At 47.0% G+C, this 10,931-nt stretch overlaps 1 protein-coding gene across 2 annotated transcripts in view; it reads left to right on the top strand.

Moving 5' to 3' along the window:
* The window catches only part of LOC308383856 (xenotropic and polytropic retrovirus receptor 1 homolog), a 39,220-nt gene extending 28,522 nt beyond the window's left edge, over positions 1–10,698 (top strand). Inside the window, exons 7-16 of one of the 2 annotated variants that reach the window (XM_080862017.1) lie at positions 1,223–1,304; positions 3,878–3,964; positions 4,080–4,177; positions 4,297–4,476; positions 4,571–4,733; positions 4,808–5,002; positions 5,132–5,295; positions 5,497–5,636; positions 5,777–5,998; positions 6,802–10,698. In XM_080862017.1, coding sequence (XP_080718143.1) covers positions 1,223–1,304; positions 3,878–3,964; positions 4,080–4,177; positions 4,297–4,476; positions 4,571–4,733; positions 4,808–5,002; positions 5,132–5,295; positions 5,497–5,636; positions 5,777–5,998; positions 6,802–6,856 — 1,386 coding nt within the window. In that variant the 3' untranslated portion in view covers positions 6,857–10,698. Of the gene's footprint in view, positions 1–1,222; positions 1,305–3,874; positions 3,965–4,079; positions 4,178–4,296; positions 4,477–4,570; positions 4,734–4,807; positions 5,003–5,131; positions 5,296–5,496; positions 5,637–5,776; positions 5,999–6,801 lie in introns of both variants that reach the window. The other variant, XM_080862016.1, reaches the window with a different exon arrangement.
* The last annotated feature ends 233 nt before the right edge of the window (positions 10,699–10,931 follow it).

Below are 10,931 nucleotides of genomic sequence, written 5' to 3'. Positions count from 1 at the left end.
GAGACTCCAGCTTGGCTCCAAAGTGAGTCTGAGCTTTGTTGAGTCCTCTCCCATTAGATCTGTGCACCTGTGTAACCCTGCATGACGCTCAGAATCTGCCTGCAATGTAGGAAAAGGTTGGGGTTACACTTAATGCCAATTAAAGCACCTATCAGCTCAAATCACATGTTCCCACCCTCCATGATGGACTTTAAAATACGGGAAAGTAAAGGCCTTAGAAATGGCAAAGACCTTTTTGTAGCTGGGGTTGTTGCCTCGTTCACGCAGCTCCTGAAGCTGTTTAATGATCCTCAGCAACATATTTTCCACTATTTACAAATTCTCCACTTTGTAAAGAGCCGATTTCCTTCATTTCAGGAACTACCCGAGGAAACGTCTTTGGATAAAATGATTAATATGAACATTCATAAGAGATTAAAGGAATCTGCGCGATATTATTAGAGATCCTTCTCTCTCCATCCTTAAAGCACAGGGGCAGAGACCCTGGGATGACTCTGGCGATCTTCTCTCCAGAGGCTTCACTCTTCTTCTGTGTGCCAGGCATGAGCTGCAGTTCAAGGTCCTACACTGATTACATATCTCCAAGGAAAGGTTAGCCAAGTTCTCTGCAGGAGCTGAGCCCGGTGTGACAGATGTAAAGCAGCACCAGGTTCACGCCTTCATACTTTGTGGATGTGCCCCGATCCTTATGACTATTGGCTGTCTGTGTTTAGCACCCTTTCACAGATATAAACGTTAAATGTGATCCTCGTGCTCTAACGGCTGTCGTTGGGATGATGCCTGAAAACATCACTCTGCCAAAATACTCTTCACTTCTGTTGCCTTTGCTTCACTCATTGCAAGGCGCCCTATGCTTTGAAGATGAAGCAGGAAGCTCCTCCCACACGTGAACAGTGGCGTGCAGAGCTCGTCAGGTTTTTGCATTTGGCAAAGATGAGATGTACACTGGCAGGTTCCTTCTCAGGACCGGATAATATCTCTATATCACCATCATAGTTAACTGTACACTGAATGTCCCTTATGCATTTAAATATTTGTGTTTGTTGTTTGTTTGTTTTCCTTCTTTCTGTTGTCTTTTGGGGGTGTTGTAAATACTGAACAGCAAAGTACTGCATGTTCGAAGTGTTGCTGTTAGCTGCTGTGACTGAAAATAAAAGAAGAAGCAGAGCTGGTCGCGCTGCACAGCTGTGCAGGTGCTGTAACCGTGTCCGTGTGTCCACAGCCTGCTCCTGCCTGGACCACCTTCAGAGTCGGCCTTTACTGCGGAGTCTTCCTCGTCTTATTGGTCGTTGTGGTCATCACAGGTAAAACACAGTGACCTTTGTAACACTGAAGTGTCTCGTTTATACTTCCTGGAATCTGACTGTGTTTGTGGACAGGCCAGAAATATGTAAGTGTTATTCTGGTCGTCATGGGACGCGCGTGTCACAGGTGCTGTTTTAACCCAGACACTGGGCAAGTTTCAGACGGCTTTACAGTTTCTTCTGATTGCTTAAGCACATTTTTTGTAACTATTGGCTAATTTTGCAAAACTCTTCACACAAATAAGAAAACCTGTCACCCAATCATCAAAACATTGTAGTTCTCTTGCAAAAGCAAACACAGCTAGATTAACTCTCCACACCTTCGTAAAAATGGTGTTTCCGTATCAAACAGTACACACAAGCCATCATCTACTAAGCACACAATGCGCCAACTGCACACTGATGGTATGAATAAAAACACATCTGGCCTTTGCTTTCTCTGTGCACAAGGTAGGCTATGTCAGTGTGAGCTCATACTTCTGTCATAGATCCATAAGCATAGAGGGATCCAAACTTCAAGTACTGGTGTTTATTCAAACACATCAAAACAAACACAAGTGTTCATTTCCAAGTATAGGATTATTTGCAATCGCCATAATGACTATATGGGTTACTTGGTCTGCAGTGAACATGCTTCCTCTGCCCCAGCATCTGGTCATCTAGCAATTCTGTAAAGTAACAATTTCAGTATTTTTACATCAATGGTATTGGTGTGTTTCTCATCAGCATATGGCAGTGCTACAGATCTTTGTGCGAAGTGACTGTACTAACCGATTCTCATTTCAAGATGTCCCTATGGTGCTTGCTACAGTGTAGCGGCTCGAGTTAGGCTGGACCCGTTGGCCAGCTACCCTCAGGGTCATTCCACGGTTGATTACATGGTCCACTATTGTAGCTCTGATGTCATCAGCAATTCTATTTCTTACTCTTCCTACCCTTCCTCTCCCCCCTCCTCATCTTCCTCTCCCCCCTCCTCGTCCTCCTCTTGCTCCTCCTTGTCCTTGTCGTCCTCTTCATCCTACTTCTTCACCTCCACGTCCTCTTCCTCGGCCTCCTCTTCTTCTCACTCTTTCTGCTCCCTCCATTGTACTCCGCACACACAGCTTACCTGTATTATAGTGCTTAGGCTGATTGCAAAGTGAACGAATTATCTAAAAAAGTTTTCACATGTGAAAGTGTGCCAGACAGTTGGCAAGTTAGTGTTAATGATAGCCATACATGTGTATACTTTTGCTAGGAGTGTGTTGGAAATTTGGTAATTGAGTGTTGTGCAGTGAATTGTGCCTACAGTTTTGCAAAGTGTGTGTTACAAAATTGCAAACTGAGTGCAAAGCAGTTTTTGTGCTTTTAGTTTTGCAAACTCAGTGAGTGGTTTTGCTATAAGTCTGAATAGTTTTAGAGATTGTGCTACAGGAATCACAGTTAGGGTTTAAGCAATCAGAAAAAACTGTAATGCTTTGGCTCAGGGCTGTCACACTGTGGGCCACAAACAGCCCACGGACCAGTGACGCGCCCCCTACTGTCAGTGTGAAGACGTCACATATTGAACTGTTTTTCTACACGATAAAGAAAGAAACCTGTCAGCACGACTCTTTGGATTTAACTGACATACCCGTCCAGTTTTTGTCTCCTATAGTAGAAAGTCCAGAGTCCATTATTATTATTATTATTATTTCTATAACAATAATAATAATAATACTTTATTACGCCACAGGAAAAAGGAGACTTTTGTGAGAGAAGGGAGAAATAAATGATTCTGGAATATCAGCATCCTGGTGGGAGGTGAGAAAGATGGAGCAAGCGTGACAGCACTACAGCGGTCTGTAAAGTTAGTGTTACTACAGTCGTATTATTAAGGCATCAGGTGAGAATGAAGAGAGAGACTAAAGTATACACCACAGTAACTCACCAGTAATACATTTCTGTGAATGTGAGGAACAGTAGTGTGTAAAGTTGTGGAGGGAAAGACCAGTGTTGTTTATGCAGCACCCTAACAGGCGCCTCAGGGTGCTGCACATTGTAAGGTAGACCCCACAATGACACATGCAGAGAAAACCCAACAGTCATGTGACGAGTGACAGTGGAAGGAAACCTGCAGTAGGACCAGGCTCAGGCTCCTTCCTGCTGACATCAGAAACAAAGATTTCATGATTTCCACAGGAACAGGCAGGAGCAGTGGAAAACGATGTAGGTCGTAATTATGAGTGAGCAGCACACTTCCACCTCTGATAAGCATCTTAAATCTGCACAACAACGGGAGCAGAAGAAGGACGAGCAGAGAGATGATTGGCCTTTCTTTGTATTCACTTGTGTTGTTGTGATTGTTTAGTTGTGTTTTGGGGGTTTTAGGGTGACTTGTAACAGTATCCACAGGAAACAAATGACTGACGTGCCGTCCCATCCTCCAGTAGAACCATCATGAATGTTGGTTTCCACTTGTTGTTGTGCAGATAAACAAAAGTCTGTTTGCAGACATGCTGCAGACTCCTCACATCAGGCACTTTGTTTTTGCTCTGTGCAGTTTTGCTCGGTATTGATGGTGCTGTCTCCTGATTGGTCTTTGTCATTAGTAGCTGTGGGGACAGATCGTTCTGATGTTTGGCCTATGGTCCGAATCTACAGAGGAGGCTTCCTGTTAATAGAATTCCTCTTCCTGTTAGGTATGGACACACAGACACTCTCACACTGTAGCTTATGTGCCAAGTTTGGAGTCGAGTTAGTCATCAACTCATATCAGAGACAGGAAGTTAAAAAAACAACTCTTTTGTCTTGTAGGCATCAACACTTACGGCTGGAGGCAAGCAGGCGTCAACCATGTGCTCATATTTGAACTGAACCCCAGAAACAACCTGTCCCATCAGCATCTGTTTGAGGTCAGAGGTCAGATTGAACCAAAGAAAGAAGTCGTGTTCTCATAGAGATGATTTAACGATCTGTGGGCCGTGGCCCCCTCCACGGGGAGAGGATGCTGACTGAGTCATTGTGTGTGCAGATTGCAGGTCTGCTGGGGGTGCTGTGGTGCGTAAGCCTGCTGTCCTGTCTCTTCAGCGACAAGATCCTGGTGCCGATGCAGGCCAACCCTCTGGCTCTCTATGGGCTCTTCTTCCTTTTCCTCATCAACCCCTTCAAGACCTGCTACTACAAGTCACGCTTCTGGCTGCTCAAACTTCTGGTAATGGCCCTGACCAGAGTCTTTACATCATACCTTTTGTGTGGTTAAGCTTTTATTCTGAAGAGGGCTCTTCCTGTGACGTCTTCCTCCGCAGTTTCGAGTGGTGACGGCTCCGTTTCACCGCGTTGGCTTTGCAGACTTCTGGCTGGCTGACCAGCTCAACTCTCTGGTGGTGGTGCTGATGGACCTGGAGTACATGATCTGTTTCTACAGCTTTGAGCTGGACTGGACCAAACACAACGGGCTCATCAGCAGAGGTGAGGCTCCGAGATGCTCGCTGCTCACGCGCACGTGTCGGAGCAAACCGGTGGCTAAATGTCGTCCTCTTCAGGTAACGATGTGTGCAACTCGTACTCGTATGGCGTTCGGGCGGTGATCAAGTGTCTTCCTGCGTGGTTCCGATTCGTCCAGTGTCTGCGCCGTTACCGTGACACCAAGCGGGCCTTCCCTCATCTGGTTAATGCTGGCAAATATTCCACCACCTTCTTCGCTGTTACCTTCTCCGCCCTCTACAGCACACACAAAGGTAGGCTGACAGATGCCGTGTTATAAGGCAATGCCATCCTGAGCTCATTCTCTCCTCTGTGTTGTTATTATGGGATGGAGCTCTAATGGCAGGCTGTAACTGGAGAACACTCTGATGTCCCGCCCACAGACGCAGGCTCGGAGGCCCAGATCTTCTTCTATCTGTATATTGGCTGTTTGGCGCTGAGCTCGTGTTACACTCTGGTCTGGGATCTGAAGATGGACTGGGGACTGTTTGACCGCAACGCGGGAGAGAACACCTTCCTGAGAGAGGAGATAGTCTATCCACACAAGGTATTACACCACACAAAGAAGCTGCAGCTCCTCCTGTGGCCACTTTACAAAAGTCGGTGTCCAAATGTCAGGACTTCAGGCTGAACTAAGCAGGCTTGCTGCTGCTAACCCTGTCATCCACAAATCAACAGCAGCACGTGTTGTTATGTAGTCACACAGCATGAATGTGAAGCGCGTGCTCTGTTGTGCGTCCTCCTGCAGGCCTATTACTACAGCGCCATAGTAGAGGACGTGCTGTTACGCTTCGGATGGATCTTAACGGTCACCGTCACCACGCTCGTCACGTTTGACGGCATCTCTGACATCTTTGCTACAGTCCTGGCCCCGCTGGAGGTCTTTCGGTACACAGAGTCTTTTTTCTTTATTCATCCCTTTGGTTTTTCTCATAGTTCATTCCTAACTTTGTGTATCTGCAGGGCCTAGATCAGGAAGTGATAAAGTAACAGAAACTCAGTAACGGGTTAATGTGTGATCCTTGTAGGCGCTTTGTGTGGAACTTCTTCCGCTTGGAGAACGAACATCTGAACAACTGTGGTGAATTCAGAGCCGTCAGAGACATCAGCGTGGCTCCGCTCAACGCCGACGACCAGACCCTCCTGGAGCAGATGATGGACCAGGAGGATGGCGTGAGAAACCGACAGGGCAAGAAGAGCTGGAAGAGGAGCTACAGTATGAGCCTGCGCAGGCCACGCCTGGCCTCGCAGTAAGTCTTTTCCCCGTCTGTCTGTCCTGCTGAGTGCAGGCGTGGGCCCCTCAGTCACGGCAGAGGAGACGCATGTTTCATCAGCGTGCACAGAAGGCCGTCGACCCCACGTAGAACAATGTAGCTTCATGCAAAACAGAGAAACTGCAACGTCATTTATTATAGATACAGTCAGCGCAGTGATCTGTGGGGGGGTTAGCTCGTGGTCCTGCAAAGGTTAGCTATCTCAGGTAGTTGTTTACTTGCATAGCAATCTGTTTCATGGTAAAACCACAGCCTGATAATCTGTGAAGACCTCTGGTTATTATGTTCACACGTAAACCGCTGACTCAGAAAACAGATGATTGGATGTTTAGAGGTAAAATCTTGTGTTTGTCTCAGGTTTAAAGCATTCAGTCATTCTGTGATTGCAGAGGAACATCACAGACACATGTGGCAGCGCCTCAGTGTGCAGAGGCACCGCCACATGTGTCTGTGGCAGCTAAAGTGAGAACTGAGTGACGCTGGTGATCCACGGGCCTCCTGCAGCCTGATTGTATAGACAGTATGTTTGATGCCACCTAATTTACACAGTGTAGATCCCAGTGCATACATATCCAGTATAAACATATTACACAAGGAAGATGTGAAAGCAGTGTTGAAGCCACACGACACACGGCTGCGTGTTCAAAGGGCCGTGGCTCCGACACGCGTGTCGCAGCCACGGCTGTGCGAACACGCCTGAGACAGACGACATTAGCTCAGTGATCAGTCGTGGACTTGAGTTCCCACTTTAAGAGCTTCCTTCCTGTTTCTCCTTTTAGGTCCAAGACTCGTGACACCAAGGTTCTGATAGAGGACACGGATGATGACTCCTGACATCAGGCCACGCCCCTCGCCTGGGTCCAGAATTTATTCAAAGGAGGAAACTCCACCTCCTAACTGAGGATTTACCCAGAGAGTGGGCGTTGAGCTCCCAACCAGGGATGAGTTTGAAGCTCGTACCTACGTCATCTTGTTTTTCTCTGCTTGGGTTCAGGACTGCTCGGACGGATGAACTCTGACCTCTTAAACAAACAACCCAGCTACGTGTCCAACCTGCTGTCAACACTCCCCGATGGTGGGCTTATCACTTAAACTCTACTTTACCCAGGCAGCCTCCCAGAGGTGGATTCTTAAACTACACCCACTCCTCCACCGCTGCTCGGGCTCTTCTCGGAGCCTCAGCATAGCACGAGTGAAACACCAGTGACATTTTCCATTTCCCAGTGCCGTCTCAGTGCCACACCACTCCCATACAGGGAGAGGCCAACAGTTTAAGCCTGTTGCTGTCCTTTGGCCATCAGCATCCCCCGCTCCCAGCATCCTGGAAACGACTGGGCAGAGGCCTGTAGTAGGTTATGTAGTAGCTGCAGAAATTAGGAACAAAAACACCACAGGGGTTAAAACGAGTCCTCCTCAGCAGACGGTGCTGATGGACATCTGGTAACTGTGGCGTCCCCGTGCTGTTCAGCTTGATCACTCAGTCATCACAGAGCTGCCTACCTGCACCTTACATGCTTTAGAAACATGCACTTTGTAGGAGCGTGAGATGGAGGCCCATCATGTCTCGACACACGGACGGTGATTTTAGTGTTTCATCGTTGGTGGACGTGCAACGCTCAGCCATTATTCACTATAAGGAGACAGAAACGTGGCTTTTTCTTTGTACCTGTTGTTGTAAATGTACCACGGACCAAAGTTCAGTGTGTGTGGAAATATTTAGTGAGTGCCACACAGGAAACACACTGTGTAGTGCTGCCGGCTGTTCAGCTGTGGAGCTAAGAAGGAGTTCTGCTTTTGAAGGATGATGAACGACCATCATCCTGTCGTAGTTCCCACTCACCCGCCCCGGGAAATGGTTTGAATGTACATCACATTATTCGTATAGGTGTAGATCTGCCACCTCGTCGGGTTTGAACAAACTTGTGTTGTCCCCTGAAATCGTGATTTGAAAACCTGAAGACTGTTTGAGTAGAAACAGTTGGTTTGTGCAACATGTCGTCTTTGGGCTGGTTCACTGAAATATGAGGGTGGAGACGAAGGCAGAGGTCACCTGTCTGTCATCAGTGTCTGTCTGTCAGCAGGTGGTGTACTGAAACCTGCTTGGCTACGTGTATGCTAACTTGGGCGTGACTGGGCTGAAGCTTGACAGCAAGAAATGCTGCTCTGAAACAAAGTGTGTGCAGCACGAAGCTGTGAGTCTTAAGAAGGAACAGTCTTAGTTGTTGCCTTTTTGACCTTCCTGCAGCAGGGGAGCGATTCCTGGTTTGTGCGCCATCATCAACAGGTCGCACACATCGGTCTGTTTTCACTGCTCGTTTCTGCCTGATGATGTTTCTTAGAGACGGGACAACACTGGAGGAAAGGCTTTCCTAAACGTTGCTCGACGGTTGCTCTTCACGTTCCAAAAGTCGTCAGCTCCCTTTTGCTTCGTGCTTGGATGAGATCGCGTCTGACGACAGCTTCGACAAAGTGTTGCTGTCTGTGCTTTCATGAGGCGGCGGTTCGTTTTATGTACTTAGTTTTAATGTTGTGTGCATGCATTTGGAAGTCCTGGCGTGTGATGGCCTAAGACTTGTGTGCACTTTTTTACTTTTCTCTGCGGAGCCTCGTTGTGATGTTTCTGATCTGCTGTATTTGCCTCCGTACAGACTGAGGCTCTTTCAATCCTCACAATGCATCCAAATACATGTTTGCGTCTTAATGTTTTACATTTGGGAAGTTCTGATTTGGATCCTCAGTTTATTTCTCAGCTGAAATAAGAAGCACGTTAGCGTTAGGCTATCGTCGGATAACAACATTCCCATAGTTTCTGTTTTTTCCTTATTATTGAGCTAAAATAAAGACAAATAGATTCCATAGTATATAAAAGTTTGTACGTCTGATGCTAATTATCATTTATGATCACCATCACACGCTGTCTGAGATTTGTCCACCACATTAAACATGATTCCACTTCCAGTCACCAGATTAAAAAACAGAGCGTGCTCCCTGATTGGTCGGTGAGTGCTTCCTGTTAGCTGTCATGTTGCTACGTGACTTCCCTGTGATTGCCAGGGTTGCTCGCAGTTTGCCTGGAATATGCTGACTTAGCAGTTTTCTAATTACCTCCGAGCTGTGGGAAGTGTGTCCCGTCTGGAATTGGAGAACTTTTTCCTTCAAAGTAAAAGCTGCGCCTCAACACATTTAAGGTGCAGCTATTACTCTGAAGGTGAACGTTGTGTTTCCAGTCGCACTTTTCACATTATCAGTTCTGCAGGGGGCGTGGCCAACAGGTGTGTGCAGACACGTCAGCATCTTCCATGCAAACTGCAGACTAACAAGCACTACATACCTGTGACCAGGTTCACCAACCAGCTGCTGGTGACCTGATGGTCACCTGACCCGACCGTGCCGTGAGGCTGACGGGCTGTCACCACATGGTCACTTTTTATGAAATGAAACAGTAAAAATGATCTGCAGAGACCATCGCTGTGCTAGCTGTTAGCTTGTGACAGGAGGTGTAATGCTTCAGCCCGACTGACTGATTTTACTGCATCACTTTTAAAATGCCTCCGTGTAGCTGACAGTCCAGGATATGATGCTTCTGTTTCCCAACTACAACATGGAGCTCTGGCAGGTTTGAGTATGTAACAGTGTTCATACTGGCTCTATAAATGTGGAGTCAAACCGACCTGACGGTGCGTTTCCCTACATCCTGTGTCTGCTTTCAGTTTCAGCGAGCGCTCCGGGAGCTCGTCTGCTCATTCCTCACGCACACATTCATGCACTCTAACATTCCCACAGCGACCCTTTGAAAACCTCGTTTCCTGATACGTTTCCAAGCATTTGCCGACTGTAGCTCGAGCTCAGGGTTCATGTCCGTCACAGACACACTGAGCGTGACAGGGTCGTCCTCGGGTAACCATCAGAGAGCAGCACATGTTCGTCCGACACAGTCGCTCCACCCAAAGACGAGTCAGTCCCGTGTTCGTGCTGTTACTTTGTAGCTCCTCAGGTTTCACATTGACACACAGATTAAAATACAGTGAAGCCATCGATGCATTGTGAACAGTGTGTTTCACATTGGCAGGAGAGTGGGAGACGCAATGTGATGAAGATTTTGTACTCAGGATATTGTGAGCACACTTGCACCTTAACATGCTAACTCACGAGCAGCTGCGGAGCCCCGACTGCGCGCAGCCCCCCATCACCCCGCGTGCCCTTTCCGTCTGTTTGCCTCCTGTTGTGCATCCAAGTCCAGGACCAAATAACATGTTGTGATGCAGAAAGTCTAAGTTGGGCTTCTTTTCATGTATTTACATTGAATGCATCAGTTGCTTCATGATTTCAGCTGCAGGCTGACTTGGCTGTAGCTTTATTTTACACTCCGTTTTTATAAGCCTGTGAGACTTTAAAAATGTTTGATGTTATGACAGACAGGTGACGCCCTCCACCCTGATGAAGCTGCCCGGCAGTAGAGTGTAGGCCTGGGCCACACTTCACTATGATGTTGGGATTGTCAGAAGCGTGCCACCAAAAGCCAAATCGAATGTTTGATCTAGTTTGTGATTTTTCCCTTTTTTTGTTCACATATTTTAATCCATGTTGAAATTTAAATGTTAATTTTGGTCAAAATGTTTTGGATGACATTATACATTTGATATGTTTCACGGTTCAAATAAAACGTTGTATAGAGACCTGTGTTAATATTTCATTCCTCACCAAGTGGGAGAGTCGATAGCCTAGAACGGTGGAATCTGCTGTTTTGGAGAATGTCTGAACCCTCGGTGATTTCCCAACATTTCACACTGGACAGCTGACTCTGAACAACATGTCAGTAAAAGGAGATCAAAGGTCAAAGACTTGAGATTCTGTTGGTTTTCTCCTGGGCAGGAAAATGAGGTTGTCTACACAATATTAGCTGGTCACT

Source organism: Rhamphochromis sp. 'chilingali', assembly GCF_963969265.1.
Source record: "Rhamphochromis sp. 'chilingali' genome assembly, chromosome: 16".
NCBI classification, from domain to species: Eukaryota; Metazoa; Chordata; class Actinopteri; order Cichliformes; family Cichlidae; genus Rhamphochromis; species Rhamphochromis sp. 'chilingali'.
Note: the sequence above shows the minus strand (reverse complement) of the source record. Positions and strands in the feature narration are given on the sequence as shown.